Here is a 27579-nt window from a genome sequence, read left to right as displayed (position 1 = left end):
GTGTCAGGGGCAGGAGGCAAGCTGTAATTAACTAGTTGCTCCTGAGGCAGTAAATGTATCCAATGGATTCCCTTACCCTTTTTAGACTAAATATCCCAGGCTAGTTGATTTCATTTAGAAGAGAGGCAATGATTATTTAACCTGGATAGAGTACAGAGAAATCAACATTAGTGCTGTTCTCATTCTCCCTAGACAACAGATGAGGAAAGGACACAGGGACCTGAAAAACAGATTACAATACACCATGTGATTGTGCACTGTCTAATTTAAACTTCTAAAAGTTTCAATTATGCAAACTCCAAAATCAAAAACATGAAAGGAAAATGGGGACAATACAAGTCCATAGTTTTCTTTCTGGCTCCTCATGCCTTTAGGCATTTTTAAAGGCATTTTTGTTCATCGGCAGCTGACTGGGGATGCTTTAGAAATTCTCTCTCTCGTGAATGCCTGTTGTTTCACTCGCACTAGCAGGTTGGCGCAGCACCCATTTCCAACATAGCAAGAGGAGATGCCATTGCCTTCAGAGGTGCAAGCAACATCGAGTTGTATGGCCAAGAAGCAGGCCTTCAGCCCACAGTCTATGCCAACCCATCGTATCTATCTATACTGACTTCACTTGACTGCATTAATTTGCTATCCCTCTGTTCCTTGCTCATTCAAATATGTGTCTTTTAGTCAGAATTTCAGTGAGATTACCATCCTGACCTTGAGAGGATAGGGCCATTCTTCCCAATCCTTCCTCATTGGACAACACCACACCATCCCTGGAATCAATCTGGTAAACTTTTAAGAACTTAAGAAATAGGAGGAGGAGGAGGCCATCCGGCCCGTCAAGCCTGCTCTGTCATTCAATGAGATCATGGCTGATCTAATGATAGGCTTGTCTCCACCTACCTGCCTTTTCCCTATTATCTTTTAATTCCCGTACTATGTAAAAAATCTATCCAACCTCATCATAAATATATTTACTGAGGTAGCTTCCACTGCTTCAATGGGCAGCGAATTCTATAGATTTACCACTCTCTGGGAAAAGTGGTTTCTCCCTATCTCCATCCTAAATCTACTACCCTGAATCTTGAGGCAATGTCCCTGAGTTTTAGTCTCCTCCACCAGTGGAACCCACTTACCTACCTCTGTCTTATCTATGCCTTTCATCATTTTGTTGTATTTCTTCTGTTGCATAATACATATATACTTCCTTGTGTTGGGAGACCAATCTACTCCAGAGTGTTCCAGACTCACCAGGATTCTATAAATTGTATGACTCACTTTAATCCTCTTACGGTAAAGGCATTCCTGCTCCAAGAGCACGTTAACATGCAGTGATTTGTGCTCAAGGTCACCCAGTTCCTCTGAAGGAGAGAATGACTGTTCAGTCACTTGAGCAATTAAGATCCAAACCATGTGTTTTATAGAAGAACAGGTTGAATGGGCAGAGCACTCATTGTTCGTGTGACTTCTAGGCAGATTATTGACCAAATGACCTGACTACCAAATTACTTTAACATTATCCCAATTTATTTTTGGTGATTTATTTTTTTTCTAAAAAAGCATACCTAAGAGTGTTTGAACAGGAATGTGCTCTGACTAATATATTAAAAATATAATAAATAGCCGCCAATGGATAGAGACAGAGAAACAACATCTGTAAGAGGTCTGAGTTTAACGATTCAGTGGTTGCCGCTGCCTAGGGGCTTGATGACCATGTTCGGCAGAGATGGAGGCCGTGATGAAATGTTTGATAAAGGAAGCAAAATGTTGACAGTTCGTTTCATCAGCTAGTCTAGGTGCCAGCTCAGTCACTGTAAATGGGCAACTGGTGAGATATGTTCCACTGCATTTACATTGCACTTGGAAGGGCCTCGTTGCCTGGCAGCTGGTACTGAAAGACAATTAACAGGTTAATAGAGCAAAGCAGAGTGATGCAGCAGGCAACACACTGAGATCATTACTTTGACAGCTGTGACAGCTTCTAATGGTGGGTGTCATTTGTGTTAAATAAAACCAAGTAAATGAACACAGTTATGATTTGTTGTTGCAGTCAGTTATAAATTTACCACTCTATTACTGGGTTGCTTTTATGAACATAGGAAAAGGAGTATGAGGTTGCACACCCTTGCCTTCCCTACTATCACAGCACCATTTTCCCGCCCCTTCTCATTGCCATTGACAGCTCTCAGCCTTTCAATGCAAGCAATGAACACATTTGGGATTCGGAATTCCCAAGGTTCACCACCAAATGTTTTCTCTTTCCAATCCATAGTGGCCAATTTCTTATTTTGAGCCTATTCCAGATTCCATAATGTGGGAAACAACTTCTTCAGGTCCATTCTGCTGAGGCCAGTAAAAATACTTTATGATTGAAAGAAGTCACTTCTCATTCTTCTCAATCTCTTGGGACTTGACATCTCAGGAACCAGCCTGGTTTCCCTCCAAGTAACTACATCCTTTCTTAGACAGGGAATCCAAAACTGAATACGTCTCCAATTGTCATGTCTCCAAGGCTCCATATATATGTACTACAGCGAATCCCCGTTGTCCAACCAGCAGCCTAAAGCAACAGCAAAACAAATAACGGAAAATAAATAGGTAAAAAATACAAAAGTTTAAAATTGGCACCCTCCAGCAGTTAGTTCGCCAATCACACCACACACAATCTCAAACATTCGTAACATTCATTTATCCGGTATCTACCTATCCCCATAGGTTCCAGATACCAGGGGTTTTGCTGCAAATCCTTTCTTTTTAACTTGAATCCTTTGTAACTGTACTGTGAAGTGCACCAGAAATTCAGTTAGTACTGGAGCATTAAGAGAATGTATCTTTACTGTGGTAGCCAACTTTCATACCCAAGCAAAAACCTTGACCTTGCATTGTGGTTCTGTTTATCGAAGGACACCATTAAAATAACGCTACTGACATTGAAATAACTGTTGCACTTAACTGTTGGTTACAGTTAATGAGCCTCAAACCAAAACGTGTACCACAAATCTGGAAATATTTTGCACTGTTGGTTATCCCAGCAGGACAAAATATTCACACTGCTTTTACATTACCAGGGTTAATCCTGTCTGCAAACTTGGGTCCTTTCTGCCTTACGTGAAGTGAAAATTGCTGCTCCAAATGTACTGACACATTTGTCCTTCAGGGTGAGAGGAAGGTTCAATAAAATTCTGAGTAAAGCAGAAGCGAATCTTCTGGAAGCCTTAATCTCATCACAGTAGCTTCGTTTATTGCTGACAATTCTGCCTTTGCAATCGACAAATACAGAACACACAACATTGCACAGTATAGACCCTTCAGCCCATGATGTGGCACTGACCTATGGAAACCTACTCCGCAACAATCTAATTTTTCCTACCCCCGGCAATGAATTCCAGACATCCATTGCTCTCTATGTAAAAAAAAAACTTTGACCTCTCCCCTAAACTTTCTTCCACTCTCTCCTAAAACAGATGTCCTTTGGTATTTGCTACTGTCACCCTGGGGAAAAAAAGGTACTGGCTGTCCACTCTATCTAATCCCCTCTTAATAGAGGCATATAAGTTACTTCTTATCCTTCATCTGTCCAAAGAGAAAAGCCCAGAACTCTGTCAAATTTGCTTTTTATGACATGTTTTCCAAACCAGAAAATACCTGGGTGCAAAGGGACTTGAGAATCTTCGTGTCAGATAGCCTGAAGGTGGTGAACAAGGCTAATGCAATGCTGGCTTTCATTTCAAGAGGAATAGAATAAAGGAAGATTCTTTGGAAGTCTGGCATGACCAAAATGAATTGGAACTGTCTAAAGAGTTCCACTTTATCACAACCAAGTGCCTGCAAATCCTCACTGATGTCTGTCTGATCCCTCAACCAGCAGTGAATAACAAATGAACTGGCCAGTGCTTACAATACTGATTGATAGGCATTGATGGGTATGAATTGACTGCCTTATATATTCCATTGCAACCCGTTTCGAGCATAATGGATCTGAATCATAGCAATCCAAAACAAAATACGGGGAGTCGGGCTAACAGATATACATTGCCTTTCTCAACGTCTCAAAGCAATTCGGTGAGCAGGAAAGATGCTTAATTCAGCAATCGGACTTGTCAGCCACAAACGAGCCTGCAGCTGACGTGGACATTTACCCCCCTCCATAAATCTTCGTCCGCGAAGCCAAGCCAAAGATATAGTTAAAAGTTGTTGGAAAATGGATGAAGAGAATTTTTTCTCGTCCAGTGGGTGGAGGAGTTGGCAAAGGATTGTAGAAGCTTAAATGCCCATTCCTTTTTATTACTACCTGGATGAACTCCTGAAACATCATTAGCTTTCATTGTGAAAGGTGGAAGATAGAATATAACTATGGGGTATTCCAGCTTGTTCTTTTTTTTTAACACAATGCCCTTTTGCTCCAAAGGCACATTGTTATACTGATAAATGTCAAGAGCTGACATTCCCTGTATATTTATGTAGACAGATAACCCATAGCAGGCAGTATTGCTGACATTTTATGTTCCCTGCTTTTCTGAGTAAATTTAATAAATCCTGGAGCACAAAAGGTCAGGGAAGGTTCAAAACCATATCACTTTTACAATTGTTGAAATTCTTGGTAATATGCAGAGCCCACCAGAAATAAATAGCTGAGACGTGTGTGCGTGAGAATTTGAAGGACAGTACTATTGTAACCTGTTTTTAAGAAGTTCTCTTTGATCAATACTCCTGGCCTCTCTGACCAGCATCACTTCCCAATCAAGTAAGTCGCATTTTGAAATTTCAATCAATTTTCAAATCTCTCCACAATCTCACATTCTCTCCTCAATCTTTGATGCCAGAATTATCTGCAATAAAACACACACAAGAACATAAGGAAATGATAGCAGGAGTCAACAAACCAGACTCCACAAGCCTACCCAATAATTCACTCTAATTATGTTCTCAGCGCGAACTCTTCCTCTGCGTCTGTTCTGCAAGGACCTCAATTCCCCAATATTTTAAACTTTTAGCTATCTCTACTCTCGGGGAAAGAATTCCAGAGATTCTCTAGCTTTTCAGAGAAAAAATTCCATTGACCAATTCCTTTTCTTGAAACAACTTCTTCCCATTTAAGACTTCAATAGTTTCAACATCTACCCTTTTGGTTTCAGTAGATTACTTCTGATACGAGCCCAGAGGACCCCAAAACCCAGCAGCAACAGAAAATCACCAAGACAAATGGTTACTTAAACAAAAGTTGCTTTTACTTATCTTTAAACATGAAAACAGGATTAAACTTAATCACTATTAACTTACTTAACCTTGCTTAACCCCCTTCTAATTCTAAGCACATGTGTGCCTAAGTTTAGAAAAGTTCTTTCACAGTCCAATCTCACTCTTCATTCCTCTAAGTTCACTGGTTGCAGGCAATCCTTATACTGTGCACAGAATTTAACATTTATGATGTTCACCAGGCTTTGGTGCTTGAAAGGTAAATGTGTGCCTAAGTTTAGAAAAGTTATTTCACAGTCCAATCTCGCTCTTCATTCCTCTAAGTTCATTGGTTGCAGGCAATCCTTATACTGTGCACAGAATTTAACATTTATGATGTTCACCAGGCTTTGGTGCTTGAAAGGTAAATGTGTGCCTAAGTTGAGAAAAGTTCTTTCACAGTCCAATCTCACTCTTCATTCCTCTAAGTTCACTGGTTGCAGGCAATCCTTATACTGTGCACAGAATTTAACATTTATGATGTTCACCAGGCTTTGGTGCTTGAAAGGTAAATGGTTACCGCTCATGAAGGTTCTTGTCGTTTTTCAGAGAGAGATTTGTTGTTTGCTGGATACAAACTGATCCCTTCTAATCAGCCATGTCAGTATCTTGCCGAAGAAACCTGCCTCATCAGGGTTTTCCAGATGATGACCTCTTTCTTTCAGGTCACCACAGACTTCCTTTCTGTTTTCCTTATTTCGAGTGAAACATTAGATAGCCAGTCCTCTTCTCTTGCATGAACCACAAGGGCTTTGACCAGGCTGACGACCTGTCTTCCAAATGAGGTTTTTCTATAAGCTTGTCAGCTTGTCCTGTTCCAGTCCCAGGTGCTGCTGCTGAACTGAATTTTCTCTCTCTCTCTCTTGCTCTCTCTCTCTCTCTCTCCCAGAAAAAACCCATTTGACTCTCTCTTCTTGCAAAACCACCTGACCCCCTTAGAACAGCAAGCTGCACTCAGACAGCCTGCGTCTCCAGACCTAATACTCCGGGTTCTTTCATGTGTTGCTTTTCAAAACAACAATCCATTAGTGAAGTCTCTTGGGCACTCCCCAAAGCTTTTGCAAAGGCATTCAGAGCTGGCCTGTCGAGCTTGAACAGAGCTCTAATATTTTAAATGAGATCTTTTTGAAATGTTTGTATGTGACCTACACTAAAAAGAACTGGCCCAATTTATCTCCCAAAAACATATACAATATAAAACACAACATATTCTGACACACTTCTGGCCTCAGTTGTAATGCTTTGACTATTCATGGTTGAACTTTCAAAGAACCAAGGCTCTAGGCTCAGAAAATCTCTGCTAAAACCTTTCTATTTAATTGCCTTTTTTCTTCCTTCTAGCCTCTTTGGCCCAGTTATTAGCATAGCGTTCTAACATTTCTTGTAGCAATACATTAATTATTGTTTGAATATTTTCTGGTGAAACATCTTTGGATATTTTTGTGAGATTTGAAATCTGTGGGAGTTTTTAAATGATAACTAAATGCAGACAGGTCCTGGTATTCTGGTTGTGTCCTACCAGGGATTCAGTTTACATCACTCTCTCGCTGAAGATATACCAACTTCACAACAAAATCCACATTACAAAGGCTCTGGAGACACACAGGAGCTGCATGTTTTGGAATCTGAAGCCAAAACTCTTTATTGAGATCTTTATCGAGTCTTGGTAAAGATTTTTGGCTCAGAATGTTAACATTCTTTTTCTTGACCCGTTGAGTTGTTACAATAGATTGTGTTTTACCCAAAGGCTCCAGAAGAGTTCTCTAAATTGGTTTTGATTTCATTTTGCCATTTATTTGCGATGGTCCTCTTGGAGCACAAACATTTTCTGGAAATGCATCAATATTTTAGGAGGTAGTCACTTTTAAAGGCCCTTTTTTGTTAGTTTGGTCTCCGGTTACTTGGTGAGTTGATTTAATAAATTGTGTCAGTCCTACCAATTTCACACACACACTTATATTTCTTCATAAAAGAGACAGAATAGCCCCTAGAATGTTGGAAGTGCTCAGATAGTCAAGCAGTATCTTTGGAGAGGAAAATCGCTAAATGCCGGCTGCATCAGTGTGGTACAATTGCTGCAGAAAAATGAATCAGAAGTCAATCCGCCGAGTGGCAGAGAGAATCACTGGGATCTTGCTCTCGCTACCCCCTCCCCCTCCCCAATTTGATGTGACCTGAAAAGTCCATGTAAAATAATTGAGGCCCCCCTCCACCCCACACGCAGCATCTTTCAGCTGCGCCCGTCGGGAAATAGATACTGGAGTACCAGACCCTGCATTACCACCGGCAGTGAGAATGCTTGGCTGCTCACAATAACCATCCAAGGCTCTCATATTCAGGAAGCAATATTTATTTATTTGGATGTATTAATACTTGTCCTGCATACGGATCTTTTGCCAGTATGTGCGTTATGTCTGGTTGTGCGTCTGCATGTTTTCCACCGAGGACCAGAGAACACTGTTTCATCAAGTCGTACTTGTGCAATCAGATGTCGATGAACTTGACTTGAAAAGAGTCACCGAGTCAACTAGGCAACAAAACCAAGCCTAAATTCAATTGGTTACAAATTTGGTAGCCGGCAAGAGTGAAACTAATAACTTGGACCCTGACCCTTAAATTTATCGTATCAGTAGATTGAGGATTGAACACGAAAGCAAAGGTATGGTTTTCTCTGTCATTCAGTATGACCCTTTTGAGAGCTCATTTGTGTACTGAAGAACAATACATGTGTGAATATTAAGGGAATCAAGGGATGTTGAGAGAAAATGCTGAAAAATAACACTGAAACAGAACGTGATCTTGTTGAATGATGGAGCAAGCATGAAGGGGCAGTAGGTCGACCCCTACTCCTAATTTTTATGTGCTTCTGTTCATTCGCGCTTGACCTGTCGAGCCTTTTCCAGCAAATTCTGTTTTTCTTTCCAATGTCTGCAGTAGCTGTTGGAGCCAAGTGCCCAAGACCTGGATCGATTGATTAACAGCTATAAACTAAGAGCTTTGGTTGCATGGAGTTGCACTGTTATTCTAACTGTCAGCTATCTCTTTCAAAAGAAAGTTCCTCGTCCATGCTAAATTGGCTTCTCTCATTGCTGGGGCCAGCAGACTTGGATTCAATACGCTTGGTAAACTTTCCATTATTAAGTTTCCGCTGAGTACAAATGGTAAATATTCCAGGGCTGTAGAGCAGGTGACAACTAGATTGAAGAGATGCTGTTGACCCCTCCATAGTTGAGGTACCTGCTAATGCTGTCTTTCTTAACCGGCAATTGAGGGTGAGTCATAACAATGAGATACTGGTGAGTGGCTTGGACCAATAGAAACTCATGCCCATTGTTTGGGGCAGAGGGGATCAGGAACAGAGATCTGAAAAGGGAATGAACATAGAACTACTAACTACGTAGTCTTCAAACAGATATACCAGCTTCTCTCTGGCACCTACAGGGACTGCAGATGTGAATTTTCCAGTTGCCTGAGACACATTCTTACAATGCCTTTAGAATAAAAAGTTTAAAAGACAAAAGTAAAATGTAAAGTTATAAAAAAAATCAGTATTACAGTCCTTAATTATGTAAAGTTCACTTTAATCAGGTAATTCCCATAAGATATGAAATTTAAATTCAAACCTTAGTCACTGGCGCTGTAATAGCATTGTACTAACCGCTATGCTTATGATTATCCAACTGCACGAAAACCAACAAGGTCGGGTCAGATACAGCAATGAGCTCTCTGAACCCTTCTCCATTAACAATGGCGTGAAGCAAGGCTGTGTTCTCGCACCAACCCTCTTTTCAATCTTCTTTAGCATGATGCTGAACCAAGCCATGAAAGACCTCAACAGTGAAGACGCTGTTTACATCCGGTAATGCACGGATGGCAGTCTCTTCAATCTGAGGCGCCTGCAAGCTCACACCAAGACACAAGAGAAACTTGTCCGTGAACTACTCTTTGCAGATGATGCCGCTTTAGTTGCCCATTCAGAGCCAGCTCTTCAGCGCTTGACGTCCTGCTTTGCGGAAACTACCAAAATGTTTGGCCTGGAAGTCAGCCTGAAGAAAACTGAGGTCCTCCATCAGCCAGCTCCCCACCATGACTACCAGCCCCCCCACATCTCCATCGGGCACACAAAACTCAAAACGGTCAACCAGTTTACCTATCTCGGCTGCACCATTTCATCAGATGCAAGGATCGACAATGAGATAGACAACAGACTCGCCAAGGCAAATAGCGCCTTTGGAAGACTACACAAAAGAGTCTGGAAAAACAACCAACTGAAAAACCTCACAAAGATAAGCGTATACAGAGCCGTTGTCATACCCACACTCCTGTTCGGCTCCGAATCATGGGTCCTCTACCGGCACCACCTACGGCTCCTAGAACGCTTCCACCAGCGTTGTCTCCGCTCCATCCTCAACATCCATTGGAGCGCTTACACCCCTAACGTCGAAGTACTCGAGATGGCAGAGGTCGACAGCATCGAGTCCACGCTTATGAAGATCCAGCTGCGCTGGATGGGTCACGTCTCCAGAATGGAGGACCATCGCCTTCCCAAGATCGTATTATATGGCGAGCTCTCCACTGGCCACCGTGACAGAGGTGCACCAAAGAAAAGGTACAAGGACTGCCTAAAGAAATCTCTTGGTGCCTGCCACATTGACCACCGCCAGTGGGCTGATAACGCCTCAAACCGTGCATCTTGGCGCCTCACAGTTTGGCGGGCAGCAACCTCCTTTGAAGAAGACCGCAGAGCCCACCTCACTGACAAAAGGCAAAGGAGGAAAAACCCAACACCCAACCCCAACCAACCAATTTTCCCTTGCAACCGCTGCAATCGTGTCTGCCTGTCCCGCATCGGACTTGTCAGCCACAAACGAGCCTGCAGCTGACGTGGACTTTTTACCCCCTCCATAAATCTTGGTCCGCGAAGCCAAGCCAAAGAAAAGAACCGCTATGCTAACATTACTGCCATCATAATTAACCCCTCCTCATCCCCAAGTTTACAGACAAAACCTTACTAATGTACTTGATCATATATAAATAAAGATAAAGACTTACTAGACAGGGATCATGAGATACTTTGGGGAGAGTCTCCACATCAGCGAGTGGCATTGGCCGGCTCTTCATTCTGGGCACTGCCATTTTATTCAAATGCAAATTAGTACATCTGGAGAGCTCTGGTGTCTGAATATTTGTGCCCATCTTCATCAAGGGGTTTTGCACTGCTTCAGAGAACATTTACTTTTCCCATTTTAAACATATTTTAAAATGTATTTATTCTTATTCATTCTATTTATTTTTTTGCCTGTTGCTTAGGATTGCAGGTTAATTGAATTCTGGATATCTGTATATAGAACTCATAAATAAAAATTTAGAAGTAAATAGAACAGAGAACCGCAATGTAAATGACCAGGCCTTGGAGAATGCTATAGCATAGAGAGACCTATGACAGGAGCAACTCCAGTGGACAAGGTCGTGAAGAAGTCTTTGCTTTCATTGGATGTGGGTTTCAGTACAAAAATTGGGACCACATGATACTGTTGTAAACGACTCCATTTGGAATACCATGTGCAGTACTGGTTGCCCAGCTATCAGAAGGATGTAAATGAGATGAAAGTGCAGAGGTGGTTCATCAGGATGGACCAGGATTTGGGGGTTTGTTATTGAAAGAGGTTGGATAGGCTGGATCTTAATTCTCTGGAAAATAGGAAGCAAACATTGACATAGGAGAATATGATTTCACTACATAGAACATAATGAAATTTCTGGGTGTCATCATCTCCAAGGATCTGTCCTGCAGCCTCTATGTTGATGTAAAAATGAAGAAGACTCGCCAGCGACTATATTTTGTGAGGTGTTTGAGGAGGTTCGGAACGTCACTGAAGACTCTCGAAAACTTCTCCAGGTGGACTGTAGAGAAGTTTCTGGCTGATTGCATCACTGCCTGGTATGGAGGTGCCAAATCTCAGGACGAGAAAAATGTCCAGAGGTTTGTTAACTCAGTCTGTGACATCTCGGGCACCAGACTTCACTCCATCAAGGACATCAAGGACATGAGGTGGTGTCTTAAAAAAAGCAGCCTCCATCCTCAAAGACCCCAGCGCCCAGACCACACCCTCTTCACTCTGCTACCATCGGGAAAAAGGTACAGGAACCTAAAGACAAGGACTCAGCTTCTTCCCCACTCCCCTCAGATTCCTGAATAATCAATGAATCAAAGACTCTGCCTTAATTTTTGTGCAGTGTTATTTCTATTTTTTTAATATTACTGTTGTTAGCTGGTTTGCACTTTGATACTGCCGCAGAACACCAAATTTCATAACTTGTCCATGACAATAAATTCTGATTCTGATAAAATTATGAAGGGCATGGATAAAGTAAAGGCTCAGTCTTTCTCCCAAGGTAAACAATTCTAGAACTAGAATAGGTTGAAAGGGCGAGGGACCAGAGGGGCATTATTTTCACTCAGTAGGTAGTCCATTATCAAGAACAGAGGAAGCAGTAAAAATCGGTGTGATTTTTGACCTTCAAAAGACATTTGGAGAGATACCTAGATAGGTTAGAAGAAGTAAAAAAGAAAATCTGCAGATGCTGGGGTCTAGTGAAGTGCACAAAAATGCTGGAGAAAGTCAGCAGGTCATGCATCATCCATAGAAAGTAAAAGGCAGTCATTGTTTTGGGCACTCCTTCAGAAATGCTGACCTCCCAGTGGTCAACCACGTCACTTGCACATACCATTGCCACATTGATATCTTTCTGTGAACCCACCTGAAAATTGGAGAAACAACACCTTATATTGGTTCTCAGCAGTCACCAACTGAGCTTCACAAAAACTGACTTTTCCTATTTCTGTTAAGCCCCCTCCCCTGATCTCTCTCTCTCTCTTTCCCTCATCCCTCAATTTCCCTACAAGATTACCACCCCTTCCCTTCCTTCTCTTATCAGCGGTATCTTTTTTAGCCCTCTGACTTCTCCCATCACTTTTCAGCTTTATCTTTTACCCTCTCTTCCGTACCCATCTATTACCTCATACCTGTTAGGCTGTGCTCCTCCCCTTCTCCTCCCCACCTGTTTCTTCAGGCATCTGCCTGACCTTGAGCACTTGCTCTCGCCCTTTCTATGGATGCTGCGTGCCCTGCTGAGTTTCTCCAGTGCTTCTGATTACTGCAAGGTTGGAGAAGGATAGGGATCAAATGCAGGCAACTGGGACTAGCTCAGAATGCCAACTTGGTTGGCATTGATGAGTTGGGCCAAGGGGCCTGTTCCCTGCTGGATAAATGTCTAACACATGAGATCTGAGCATACATCAAAACATTTCCTCAGATATTAGTACTAACACAGGCACTCCACTCCATTGGAATGTGTGGTGGTTGCTTTGAAGTGTTTTTGTGTGGATTGAGATAAAGTTTCAGTGATATATTTCTTCTTTGGCCTTGCCTTGGTTTCTGCTGTTTTAATTATATATCTGTCATTTAGTTGCACTTTTTATTTAAACAGGAGACAACAGATTGAGGCATCTGTATCCAAGGAAGGCTTAATTAATGTTATACAGGAGGAAATTGTTTTCTGTTTGGCAGAAGAAAATCTTCGTTTGTTACTTGGTGTGCATGGATTTTACAAACCAAGAGGTGATAAATCAATCTGAGGTTTCATGCATCCAGGAACCAAATCCCTGGATATGGATATGCAAGATAAATTGGAACTTGTGAAGCCCTTCCTTGTGATGAACTTATTTTCCATGTTCTTTATAATCTGTGTCTGATTGATAAAAGGAATAGTTTTATGCATAAAATATAAAATATGTTACATATTGTGCACTTTTACACAGCCGCTGAGAGGCAGAAAACTTGCGCAAATTTTCCGCCCCGCTGGCAGTGTAAAAATGTCATGAAGTAATTTAAGTGCTAAATTCCATCCCATAATTTTTCAACCAAAACACCTGCACATTTTTGCGGAGCGGCTACAGTCTAAATTGACCGCAGGCACTCCGAAATAAACTGGGCTAATGAATACAGCATTCACCCTCCAACAAACTCTGCAACAAAGGAAGGCAGTGTAAAAGTGTAAGCGACCACTCTGGAGGGAGGTAAGTATGCTAACTTTAAATTGAATTTTTCCTTTATTTCTGTGTAAAAGTCATAACTGACTACACACCAATTCACAGACTGATTTTTGCAGCTTAAATCATTCAGCGTACATTTAGCGAATTACACCGTTAGTAGGACAGGGCTTTGGCAAATACTAGAGCGCCTCGAATGCCCCCCAAAGTTCCTCAACATGGTTATCCAACTGCACGAAAAACAACAAGTTCGGGTCAGATACAGCAATGAGCTCTCTGAACCCTTCTCCATAAACAATGGCGTGAAGCAAGGCTGCGTTCTCGCACCAACCCTCTTTTCCATCTTCTTCAGCATGATGCTGAAACAAGCCATGAAAGACCTCAACAATGAAGACGCTGTTTACATCCGGTACCGCACGGATGGCAGTCTCTTCAATCTGAGGCACCTGCAAGCTCACACCAAGACACAAGAGCAACTTGTCCGTGAACTACTCTTTGCAGACGATGCCGCTTTAGTTGCCCATTCAGAGCCAGCTCTTCAGCGCTTGACGTCCTGTTTTGCGGAAACTGCCAAAATGTTTGGCCTGGAAATCAGCCTGAAGAAAACTGAGGTCCTCCATCAGCTAGCTCCCCACCATGACTACCAGCCCCCCCCCCCCCTCACATCTCCATCGGGCACACAAAACTCAAAACGGTCAACCAGTTTACCTATCTCGGCTACACCATTTCATCGGATGCAAGGATCGACAACGAGATAGACAAAAGACTCGCCAAGGCAAATAGCGCCTTTGGAAGACTACACAAAAGAGTCTGGAAAAACAACCAAATGAAAAACCTCACAAAGATTAGCGTATACAGAGCCGTTGTCATACCCACACTCCTGTTTGGCTCCGAATCATGGGTCCTTTACCGGCATCACCTACGGCTCCTAGAACGCTTCCACCAGCGTTGTCTCCGCTCCATCCTCAACATTCATTGGAGTGACTTCATCTCCAACATCGAAGTATTCGAGATGGCAGAGGCCGTCTGCATCGAATCCACGCTGCTGAAGATCCAACTCCGCTGGGTAGGTCACGTCTCCAGAATGGAGGACCATCGCCTTCCCAAGATCGTGTTATATGGCGAGCTCTCCACTGGCCACCGAGACAGAGGTGCACCAAAGAAGAGGTACAAGGACTGCCTAAAGAAATCTCTTGGTACCTGCCACATGGACCACCGCCAATGGGCTGATATCGCCTCAAACCGTGCATCTTGGCACCTCACAGTTCGGCGGGCAGCAACCTCCTTTGAAGAAGACCGCAGAGCCCATCTCACTGACAAAAGACAAAGGAGGAAAAACCCAACACCCAACCCCAACCAACCAATTTTCCCTTGCAACTGCTGCAACCGTGTCTGCCTGTCCCGCATTGAACTTGTCAGCCACAAACAAGCCTGCAGCTGACGTGGACATTACCCCTCCATAAATCTTCGTCCGCGAAGCCAAGCGAAAGAAAGAAGAAGAGTGTTTTTCAATACACAGAATTTTTGCCACTTCCTCAGAAATATTGAAAGTTTGCCAATAAAGTCCAATTAATGGAATGTCACTGAAATCTATGTAAAGATTTCCACCATAATGTAGATATATAGAATTCCCTTCAAAGTTGGAGAATGTAACAGAATGAAAACTGAAAACAGAGCACCTGAGATGTCCTCAGATCATTGAGAAGAGTGTCAAGTTAGCAAGGAACACGAACCCTTTGGACACAAAATTCCTGAGCGCTCTCTCTCTCTCTCTCTCTCTCTCTCTCTCTCTCTCTGTTTCCTCTGACTCCTTTCATAGCCAAAAACCACCCCCTCCCCTATCAATTTTCACCTTTATTCTCTCCTATTGTCTTATCAAATCCAATTGACTCCTTTTGTCTGTTGCACTGTATTCCTTCCCCTCCCACTCTTCACTGCCTTTTTAATACAGGTTCCTTGCCTACTTTTTGCTCACACCTTGAGGAAGGGCTCAGGCTGCAAGAACTGCTGAGAGCCTCCATCATTTCTGTGTTTTTACAAAATTCTCCCAATAGCTCATGAATATTTTCTGACTGAGTATTTTGTGAATGGAAACACAAAAATACAATCATCTGTTTAAACTAAATATAGTTTAAATATAGAAACTTGACAGATTTTTTGTGGCATAACATTCTCCTTTCCCTTGTTTTCAATATTCTTTTTGATGAGTTGAACATTGATGTGGTAATATCTGAAGAGTTTTCAGGAGATTAACCTGAAGGGAGTGATTGATTAAAACTTTAATTTTCTTATGACAATACCACATAGTCTATTCATCTCTGTAAATTCATCCATTTTCTAACAGGTTCTGTCCATTTACCCAATGGTTTTCCCTCAACCTCCCAGCTTTATAACCTGAATATTATCACAGCCTTGCTTCAAATCAAGGCTCAAAACTCTTGAATCCTTCGCTAAAAACCTTTTCCTTGTAAAGGTTAAAACTCTATGTTTTTGATTCTTAGTTAATTTTGTGCTTGTCTCTTTAAGAAAGATTATTGTTTGTCATGTTACCATAGTGACTATGACATAATATAATATCCATGCAGACTAAGAGCTTGCATCTCATTCTTCAACAAACTATGTAAGAGACGTGAGCTCGAGATAATTGTCTTTGAAATCATCTTATTTTCTTCTTTGAAGTTGAATATCATTATATCTTTAAATACAGTATATGCTTTGTTTATTCATCGTTATGAAAATCTTCATACAAAGTAATGCAAAATGTTTATCAGTTTTATTGACAAATTAAAGCTACATAAAGCTGCATCTACAAAGTTTGGTTTATTGGATTAATAAGATAGTAGTTCAGAATATTGTCCCCACGTTTCCTTGAAGATGACATGGTTTGAAATTAGGAAATATTAGAACCTGGAAAGTGTCATCTACACTTCTCTCCACCTCTCTTTCCAGATGCTCCATTAAAATTGTAGAGCACCTTAATGCATTATTACATTACAGGTATTTTGCAAATGTAAGCTTGATTCAGTCTCAATACAACTTCTCTCAATTCTGGTATGAATTTTACTGAAGGCACAAGTTTCCTCCCTTTGCAAGAAGATTAACATGTTCAAAACTCCATCTTCTCCTCCTCAGCTTTTCTCCCTTTCTCTTCTTTTCCAAATGTTAAGACAATACCTGGGATTTTGTAGTATTTCACTTGCCCAGACTGCCTTTGTGCAGAAGCCTTTATGGTGTGGTGTCAGTGTCTGACCACCATGAAATGAATGACCAGAAAGTAATCTCTGTGATGGGAAAATATGTACAAACAGACAAAGAGGGGGAAGGACAGCAGCCTTCTTCACATCCAAGACGAAAGTATGACGATCCAGGTATTCTGTCAACACGGGGAATGGGTGATGTCAGTCTCTACCAGCTCAGTTATGGCACTATCCCACACCTTGAAACTCAAGGTGCGGTACTGAGCCCATCTTGAGCCACCATAGGATGTCTGTCCATGCAAACTCATTGGTGAATCATATCAGCAGGCTCGGAGTTTGGTCCAGGTTCCCAATGCTGTTAGTTATGTATCTCTGCATTTATGATGTTTTAACTATACCTTTTAGTGGTGACCTCTTTATGCTTTTGTTCTTGGGGATCTATCCCAATCACAAGAAGTTCAAATGCTGAGTAATTATCAAATGATGAGATGTGGGTGAATGTTAATGTTTAAAGGGATTCCTGTGGGACATTGAAAGCTAACCTGCAAGTGCAGCAGCTAATTAGAAAGAAAAATGGAAGGTTGATCTTTATTTTATCGCTTGAGGAATGTTCCTCATATGAGACTACAACTGGATGAGACTACAACTGTTTTTCTCTTCAGCTCTTCATCCCTTTTCTGGGATGCAGTGGAAACTTTCTTATGAAGAGAATTGAAAAATCATGAGTTTAAAGATAAAGTCTGAAAGAATGAGTCCATGGATTTAATCTGGACAAGAGTGAAGGATTGGCCTTAGTTGAGGTGCAGAGGGATTTTATGGTGATTCATGCTCTTGATGGTTGCAGTCTGTGTTAATCATGACACCAGATTGAGTCAAATACTTAGATCCAATCACAGAATTGGTTTCCAAATCAAGAGGCACTGGAACATTTCTATTCCCTTGACATTCCAAGCCAGCATGAACAAGTTGGGCTGAAGAGTCTGTTTAAGGTTGTATAACTCTATGACTCGAATCAGTGATAGTCCACGCTCTGTAGTTTGTGTGGCCTTGGAGAGCATACGAATGGAACTATTAGATGAGCAGTTTGCAGATTTGAACCAGATGAAATGATAACATATATCCAAATCTAAACAGAAGGAGACTCTGAGGAACCTGCAGGTGGTGGTATGTCCTTGCGCTTACTGGATCTTTAATTTCAACTTAACAATAACAGTGGAGAATATTCAAGAAACAATCATTAGGGACAGAGGGGTAGTTACTTGAACAACTGTGGATTGAAAGAGAAATATAGCATAGATTTTTTAAAGTATAATCAAAGGACAAGTGTGTGCATGTGCGCGCGCGTGTGTACGCACATACAATCCAACACCTGGTCTCTGTCATCTAGGTCAGTGGTTCTCAACCTTTTTCTTTCCACTCACATACCCCTATGCCAAAGGTGCTCTTTGATTAGTAAGGGATTGCTTAAGGTGGTATGTGGGTGGAAAGAAAAAAGTTTGTAAACCACTACTTTAATCATACCTAATTGACTCATTATGTGCACAGTTTCATAACTCCAAAGGAAATGGGCCAATGACAAGATTTTTCTCAAGCAAAATATTTCAGTAACAATTGGGTCTCGAGCACTGGTTGTCAACCTTCCCTTTCCTCTCACCTTAAACAATCCCTTCCTAGTCACAGAGCACCGATGGCATAGGGATTACTTAAAGTGGTATGTGAGTGGAAAGAAAAAGGTTGATCTAGGTCAATGGACGAAGAATTTGCTCAGTTATGACCGTGAGCTAGCTGGTGAAGTGGCTGCCTCATATCAAAAGATAGAGAAAACAGAACATTACAACACAGTACAAGATCTTCAGTCTGCAATATTTTTCAAGTTCAATTTTATTATCATCCGATCGTATACATACAACCAAATGAAACAGCATTCTTCTGTCCTTGGTTCAAAAACATGCAAGCATAAATACAGACATAGCACACATACATATGCAAGACATATAAACATATATATAAGTAAATAAATAGAATTGCTTATTTAGAGTCTTGGGATGAGTGTGAGTAGCACATCAATCGTTCAGCAGTCTCACTACCTGTGGGAAGAAGGTGTTTCTCAGCCTGGTGTTTCTGGCTCTTTGACATTTCTATATCTCTTTCCCGTCGGGAGTAGCTGGAAGATGCTGCGTGCAGGGTGATGTTGTGCCAACCTATATAAACCTACTCAACAGTCTAGACCTCCCCTACCTCGCAAACATAATGCTCTTATTTTTCTTGCATCCACATGCCTGGCGAAGAGTCTTTTAAATGTCCCTATTGTACCAGCCTCTACCACCGCCCCTGGCAATGCATTCCAGACACCCACAACTCTGTGTGTAAAAAAAAAAGCACACACCCTGACATCTCCTCAAAACATACCTCCTCTCATCTCTGTTATTTGCTGCTGTTGCCCTGGGATAAAGATGCTGGCTGTCCACCCATAATCTTGTAGACCTCTATTAAGTCGCCCCTTATACTTCTTCGCTCCAAAGGGAAAAGCCCTAACTCTTACCCTTGCCTCATAAAACATGTTCTCCAATCCAGGCAACATCCTGGGAAACACTTGCTTCTCAATCCTTGCACTGTTATGTTCATTATCCTTCATTCTTATTGGTGAAGGGGGCATGCTGTTGTTATCCCTGTCCACTGGTATGTTCAACACTCACTGTGCCCTTCCACATTCAGAAAAATATAAAAACTACACACTTGAAGAACTTTTAACTATCAGCAATGAGGTAATGGTGCAGTGGAAGTTGGCCTTTTATTGTATAAAATTAATTCATTAAAATCTATTGGAAAGAGATCAAAATTCATCCATGAATTTGAACATTTGCCATGCAAAATTTGGCCTTAATCGGATATTTTGATCTGTTTAATTAAGAATGGCGTACTGTCACAGCTAGTAGAATGGTTGTTTCGCAGCTCAAGCATCTGCTGATAACTCTGCAGAGTTTGCATGTTCTCCCTGTGTGCTTCTTCCACGTGCCCCAGTTACATCCGACATCGCAAAGATCTCCTGGTTGGAAGGTTAATTGACTGATGATGGTGGGTTCTGGCATTCTAAGGGATCAGAACAGCGTGAAGGGAATGGAATGGTTCTGTGGCTTCGCATGTATTTTTCTCTGTTGTATGGAAATATGGAAACTTGCAAGGTACTTTTCACCAGGTTAACTCTAACCTTCATGTTAGCAGTGATTGTACTCCATTGTATGAAGCACACAGCTTGTGTGATGAAGAAAATGTTACTATTAGTTCAAGATGAATATTTGTAAACCATAGCTTTTTGCACTTCCCCCATAATGGTGGATAACATTTGTTTTAAAAATCCAAGCATTGGGACTGTACGACAAAATAATATAGTGGAGTGATATCATTTGGTTGGATTTTGTGCTTATGAACTGTAACTACATTCAAGAATTCCTAGATTGTAAGATGCTGGACTCCAAGTGGAGCTTCCAATACAATACAAACTTCGCTTGGCAACAGAAGATTTGAAGCTTGCTATTTTGGGAAGAGTTGCCAAGTTATGCAGTAACAATTGAGATTGTAATATGCCTTAAAAACTGTGTATAGAAAGCACTTCCCCCATTGCAGATTCTCTTGGCAGACTGGTTGTATATTAATCACAAGTGAGCCATTTCAGGAATCAAGTGACTACCAAATGGGCTGAGGAAGTTCCCTATGTTAGTGACGAGTCTCCCAGCATGGGCCTCCTGCAAAGACGGAACAATATGCAGTTCAACTAGAAGTGGGGAGCCTGATGGATTTAATGGTAATTAGGTACATGATGTTCCCAAGTGCTATAATCAGCTGTGATAGAATCTGCGAAATGGGCGTGAAGGAACATCTGCTGTGCAGAGTGGGATTTTGCCAAACGGAGTGTGCATTCTTATGCCAAGGGCCATTGTAATGTTGCTGAAATAATATGGCAAGCTTGCTCAAGCAAGGAACAAAAGGTATCCCCACAAGTCCCCAACGTTAAGAAAATAGAAGTCGGTTTTCTTACTCACTGCGCACTAAATTATCAGCAGATCTATAGCATTTGACCCTCAGCATCGCTGGGGTGAACCTACCCAACCATGTATCACAGGGCAGCAATTAGACTCTGACATTCTTTTTTTTAAGTTTATTAATTTTTTTTCAAAATTAACTGCCTGATGAATCTCATTGAATGAAGTGGCTGAGAAGATCCGGAGACAGGGGAGATGCAGCTGTGAGTTTAGTCGCAGCTCCAAGGTTAGCTGAAGGAATTTTCACAAAGTGGAACAATGCTATTAACCACATACAGTAAAACCCCCAAGTATCCAGCGCCTATGGTGACTGGTAGATGCCGAATAAGTGAATTTTCCAGTTGCTTGAGATTGTTTGTATTGCGTGATTAGTGAACTAATGAGCCGATTTTAAACTTCTGTATTTTTCACCTATGTATTTTCTGCACTTTCTTTGCTGGTTGCTTGAATTCTGGATACTGTGCTTGATACTGTGTTTGGAAAAAGTATTGCTACTGACAAATTGACAGAAAGAAGGATGCATATATCTATGTGTCAGCACTTGAGCACACACATGCATGCACAAGCACGGCCTCTGTCATCCATGGATTGACATTTTCGAGTTCCTAAGTTAGCTGATACTGGTGGAACTAGAGAATGGAGCAGGCCACATTTAAGGGATTGGTTTCTGGGTGAGGGAAGGTGAAAATGCTTTTTATGAATCTTGTCTTTTGGAAAGCTTCTTGTTGCCAGGGTGGTGTAGCCTGTTAGGAAGTAACTTTCTAAAGGGATTGGATCAATATTGAAGGATTATGTGGCAGTGCAAATTGGAGCACAGGCGAACCGGCATTGCATTGTTTTGGCAGCGGAGCAGCTGTGTCAAGATGACGCTGCTGGCATCTTCTTCCGCGATCAAGCGGGCCGTGCATGTGCACTCAGCTGCTCTGTGCATGGGCATGGGCAGGACTTACGGGCCGCCTGAAAAGACGCAGCGCAGGCTTTTCAAAAATAAAACCATTGGAAGTGCAAGCGACTTATCGTGTGTCGTCTCCATATTGCACTTCCCCTTGTAACTTCCGCTACAGATAGAGGGAAAGAATGGGACGATGGAGATAACTGTTCAAGAGCCAACCCAGGATCAATAGGTGATTCACTTCTGGTGCTACCTTATTCTAAAAGTGAGCTACTACTTATCTTTTAATGTTGATTTTTCATAATGCCTATCAATGGTTAACATTCACAAGTGGTGCAGGTCAGGAAATCGTTGAGTTCTTGCATAGATTTATTGATCCTAATCACAATTTATGTTATCACTGCAGAACTGGGGTGAAAGAGCGAGAGAACTCCATCTTTCGTTCCTGGACTCTGACCAAAAATGATTCTTCAGTTGGCTCCCTAACTCTCTCCTCCACTCTTTCCCTTTCAGAGCAACCAACCAACCACCAGAGCCAGTCAACGTTGCAGCCGCTGCCCCCCGTGCACAAGCAGCATTTGACTCAGCAGCAGCCCGCTGTCACCTCGCTCAACAGGAACTCACTGAGCCAGCGGAGGAACCAGAGTCCGGCCCCAGCGGCCGTCCTGCCCAGCGAGCTGCCCACCACGCCGGAATCTGTTCAGCTGCAGGACAGCTGGGTGCTCGGAAGCAATGTGCCACTGGAGACCAGGTACATTGCGTAAAGCTCGTGCATAAAACCTTCACGTCCTATTCGCTGTGGATGGGATTAAACGTGGTGAGAATGAAATGTTCTGATCAGTCTAAAAGCAAGGATTGGCCAACAAAAGTACATTCCAGTTAAAAGCAAGGATAGTAAGGGTTAGGGAAAGCCAGCCTTGGATTAATACAAAACCAAGGGTCAAGGCTCCCTTTATTGTCATGTACTAATGGTTCAGCAGGTTGATTACAGAGATGAAGGGGTTAGCCTATGTGGAGAGATTGATATATCTGTGACTGCACTCGCTTGAATTTAGAAGAATGGGAGGCGATCTTATAGAAACATAAAATTATGAAAGGCGTATATAAGATAGAGGTTGGTAGACAAGATCTAGGGGACATAACCTCATGATTGAGGGTAGTAGATTTAGGATGAAGATGAGGAGGAATTGCTTTTCCCAGAGGGTGGTGAATCCATGGAATTTGCTGCCCATTGAATCAATGGAGGTGACCTCAGTAAATATATTTAAGACAAGGTGGATACATTTTTACAAAGTAATGAAATTAAAAGACGTGGGGTCAAGTCACATAGGTGTAGATGAACCCATCATCAAATCAGCCCTGATCTCATTAAATGGCGGAGCAGACTCGACGGGCCAGATGACCTATTCTTGCTTCTATTTCTTGTTATTATAAAAATCTAACATACATGATAAAATTTAAGTTTCGCCTGCTGTCAGGCAAAGGATCACCATAAGCCCTGTGCCCTTAACGAGAGGAGAAAGAGAAGTAAAAAGAGTCCCTTCAGAGTCACTGAGTGTCCAAGGATTCATCTGCAGCACTCCCACCGCCTCTAAAGCCGCACTGACTCCTGTTCATTCTATCGACAACCCAACCTCTAGATCCAAACCCGTTAACAGAATCAGAAAGCCCAAAGCCCTTGGGAGCCCTTCTTACCCTCAGCACCCTCTCGAATCCCGGCTCCCATGGTTCATGGTTCCCATGAATCAGTGTCCAACAGATCTCAATCCATGGAGGTCATCTGCTCGCAAGGGTCCCTCAGCCGCTCAGCCTCAAGCTAGTCTGCCGCGATGTTCACCTTCCCTGCACGGTTCCTTCACTGCGAAGCCCCTTGCTGGTCCACCGCCATGGATACTTTCCCAGGCTGTTTCTCAATGGAGGGAGGGGGTTGTTTTCCCCATTTGTGATGCCCTGCACCGGTCCTCTGCTCCCTGGAGACTGCAACCCCTTGTGGCCCCTGCTGACCACAGGCATTGGCATCTTGCGTATAGACCTCGTGTTTGGAGGATTTTACTTATAAACTCCATTGATTCCTTTAGCAGGCTTTTATGAAGCTGCCGGTATTATGACCCAGGAGTTTAAACCTGAGAAGCAGTGCTATGTCCCCGCTCTCCGAGTCCGCACTGTGGAGTAGTGCTACCATTTCACCAGCTCCGGCAGTGCTGCCAGCTTTTGTTTCACCAAATGGGAAACTGAAAGGTTGGGTAAACTTTAAAAAGCGACCAAGAACCACTAAGCAAACAATAAATAAAGGAAAGATAGAGTATGAAAATAAACTAGCACCAAACAAAAACAGTAAAAGCAGGAAGAGGTGGCTAAAGCAAATATAGGTAACTTGGAAGATGAGAAGGGTGAAATTAATTTTGTGTGATGCAGAAAGGGTGAAGGCCTTGATCGATTTTCTTTGTGTCAATGGAAGACCAGGTTAATGTGGCAAAAAATTACATTAAGGACGCAATGAGAGGTGAAGACCTCAATACTATCAATATCATGGAAGAGTTAGTGGTGAGCAACCTATTGGGTCTGAAGATAGATAAGACCCTTTGGCCTCATGGGTCACTGAAAGTAATACTGAGAGTTATAGTAACTCTATAGAAAGTTCTATTTATAAAAGGATGTAGGCAAAAGGCTGGTTACGATTGGCCAGTTTGCTGGACATCCAGAGTCTCAAAAATGTTTGAGGTTATCATTTAGAACGGTGGTTTTCAAACTGCCCCCCTAAACTCACATTCCAGCTTAAGCAATCCCTATGCCAGTGGCTCTCAACTTTTTTCTTTCCACTCACATACCACTTTAAGTAATCCATATGCCATCGTTGCTCTGTCATTAGTAAGGGAGAGCTTAAGGTGGGATGTGAGTGAGAAGGGAAGGTTGAGGACCACTGCTCTCAACCCAGTTGTTACTGAAATATTTTGCTTGAGAAAATTTATCATTGACCCATTTCCTTTGGAGTTAGGAAACTGTGCGCATAATGAGTCAATTAGGAACGATTAAAACAGTAGTTTTCAACACTTTTTCACCCGCATACCACCTTAAGCAATCCCTTACAAATCACAGAGCACCAATGGCATAGGGATTACTTATGGTAGGAATGTGAGTTTAGGGGGGCATTTTGAAAACCACTGATTTAGAAGGAAGAACGAGCAAGACATCAGGCAGGAAGGAAAAGTCAAGTTTGACAAATTTACTATTCTTTGAGGATATGACGAGCACAGCAGATACAGGTATACTTGGATTTCCAGAAGGCATTCGATAAGATGGCACATTCATGAGATAAGGATGTAAGGAGTTGGGGGAAAAGTATTTGTGTGGCTCAATGGTTGGTTAACCAAGAGAAGGGAAAGAGGTGGGATAAGTGGGTGTTTCTCTGGTTGGCAATCAGTGGTGAGCTGGATGTCCAACTGTTCACTGCAGAATATTTAAATTTGCCTAATGATTCAAAATTAAGAGGAAAAGCGAATTATGCAGATCACTACACAAAGGTGTAGATAGAGTAAGTGAGTGGGCAGCAGTCTGGCAGATGGCGTACAATATTGGTAAATGCAAGGCCACCCACTAGAAGAAAAAGTATATGATCAGTTTAATATTTAAATGGTGAAAGACTGCAGAATGCTGTGGTGCTGAGAGAGAGGCTTGAGCTTGTTTATGAATCATTGCTCCAGGGATTGAATTTAAGAGCAGGGAGGTTCTGTAGCAACGATGAAGGGTTCTGGTGATGCCTCACCTGGAGTGCATTTCTGCTCTCCTCACTTGAGATAGGATAGACCGGCTTTGGAGGTGATGCAGATGACGTTCAACAGTTTGTGTTCTGGAGATGAAGGGGTTAACCTATGTGGAGAGATTGAGTTGTCTGGTTGTATCCTCATTGGAGAATGAGAGGGGATCCTATAAAATTATGAAAGAGGAAAGGTAGAAGCTCACCTCCCATTGGAAGGTGAGAGAAGAACTAGGGAAAATGACATTAAGACATGGTTTGCGAAGCGGCAGGTGTAAGACGATTACAGTGCCAGAGGCCCGGTTTGAAGTTGGTGCTGTCTGTAAGGCGCTTATATGTTCTCCCCGTGTCTTCGTATGTTTCCTCTGGGTGCTATGGTTTTCTCCCACTCTTCAAAACCTATGGGGGTTGTAGCTCAAATGGGTGATTGGGGGGGGCGGGCGCAGGCCATTGGGCTGGAAGGTCCTGTTAGTGTGCTGTCCGTCAAAATTTAAAGATTTGAGGAAGTAAGTTGAGGATGTCGATGAGGAGCAATTGCTTATTAATTTTCTTTAAATTTAGAGATACAGCACAATAGCAGGTCCTTCTGGCCCACAAGTCCGCGTCGCCCAAATACACCCATGTGACCATCAACCCACAAACCCCGTACATCTTTGGATATGGGAGGAAACCAGAGCACCTGGACGAAACCTACGCAGAGCACATGAAGAACGTACAAACTCGAGACAGACAATGCCAGATTCGAACCCGGGTTGCTAGTGCCGTTATAGCGTTTTGATAGCCTTTATGCTAACTGTGCGGTCTTTTTCCCAGAGAGTAGTAAATCTGGAATTCTCTACCCAGGGATGCAGTAAAGGCTATCTCATTAAATATATTTCATACAGAGTTAGCCAATTTTTTGTAAAGTAGGGGTATTAAAGGTAATTGGGGAAAGGCAGGTAGGTGGAGCTGAGTCCATAGGCAGATCAGTAATGATATTATCGAATGGCAATGCAGCCTCGACAGGCCAGATTGACAAATCCTGCTCCTGTTTCTTACGATATTATGTCTTGTGTTTAAAGCTCTACCTTTTAAGAGATTCCAGAAGTACCTGAGCCAAAAGAGATAATAAAATCTAACAGTTAGCAGGTCGTCCCACATCGGTGGGAGAAAAAGAATTGTTGATGTTTTGCTTTTGAAATCATTCATCAAGACTTGATGAAGAGTTTCAACCACAAATGTTGTCTATTCTTCCTTGTCATCAGATGCTGGTCGACCTGCTGAGTTTCTCCTGCAGGTTGATCTTTTGTCACGGAAGATCTTCCTCCCTCTACTACTGCTGTTAGTCTAAGTGGACCTTCCAATCTGCAGAGGCTGGGTGGTGTACCCAGTTTCTCTGTGTTATTGCAATTCCAGGGGAATTAGACTTAATTTGTCAACACGGGAGGAATTTGTACATGCAGCTCAAAGATTCAGTCCTTTCCAAACCAAAAGTAGATCAATGCTGTCCTATGACTGTGATTTTGTTAAGTGGATCAACAACTTTGTGGTGGGATTTACTGTTAACACTTGTCGCCACGGACGTAAGATTTTCAAGCAGAGTGCTTCAGCTTATTTCTGACATTCAGTTAGACTTTGGCTCATCTGCACCCTTCCCCACCTTGGTTCAAGATTCCTTATTTCACTTGGCCAACAAAATTGTGTTGCCCAATTTAATTAAGTTTATATCACGGAATTATTTCCACACATCCACAAGGGATAGATTCCTACAATGGCACACTGCATTATAGCTTTTTAAGGACCTCACTGACTATAATAGTTTCATGATTATGCGGAAAATGACAAGATTGGGAATTCATTTGATTTCAATTCTGCTGAGTGCTTTTTAATAATTACATATTCATGACTGATTGTCCTATCTCATCAATCTTTCCAAGATAAAAGTTTCTGATTACATTCAGGAGGGTGGATCGTGTAAAAGGAGGAGGCAGGAAGCTCAGTCCCTAATGAACACTTTGCACATAAAGTGCCTCCGTACGAATGGTAGATCCTGCTCTTTCTTCAAGAAGTCTTTTCTTGTGAGAAAATGGGTGCAGAACCATGTATCTGAGCAACAACAAAATTCAGCCACAATCTGCACAAATCCTGAAAAATGACCCATTGCGATAACTGGCTTTTTTTTTCATGAAAAAGAGCTTCAGAAGTAGGAGTAGAGGCCATTCGACCCATTGAGCCTCCTCCGCCATTTAACAAAATCATGGACTCTGCTCCAGCCACCTACCTTTTCCACATAATCCTTAAATTCCCTTCTTGGCAAAAGTTTGTTTGTGATATGTCCTCTTGTTCTAATCATGGACTCTGCTCCACCTGCCTTTTCCACATAATCCTTAAGTTCCCTACTTGGCAAAAGTTGGTTTGTGGTATGTCCTCTTGTTGTA

At 42.2% G+C, this 27579-nt stretch overlaps 1 protein-coding gene across 17 annotated transcripts in view; it reads left to right on the top strand.

Moving 5' to 3' along the window:
• Positions 1 to 27579, top strand: part of LOC138764513 (teneurin-3) — a 4541667-nt gene that overhangs the window by 4242912 nt on the left and 271176 nt on the right. For all 17 annotated transcript variants that reach the window (XM_069940598.1, XM_069940580.1, XM_069940589.1 and 14 more), the window contains one exon: positions 21922 to 22159. In XM_069940598.1, the coding sequence (XP_069796699.1) occupies positions 21922 to 22159 (238 nt within the window). The remainder of the gene's footprint in view (positions 1 to 21921; positions 22160 to 27579) is intronic.

The sequence above is a fragment of the Narcine bancroftii genome, chromosome 1 (genome assembly GCF_036971445.1).
Source record: "Narcine bancroftii isolate sNarBan1 chromosome 1, sNarBan1.hap1, whole genome shotgun sequence".
Lineage (NCBI taxonomy): Eukaryota > Metazoa > Chordata > Chondrichthyes > Torpediniformes > Narcinidae > Narcine > Narcine bancroftii.
Note: the sequence above shows the minus strand (reverse complement) of the source record. Positions and strands in the feature narration are given on the sequence as shown.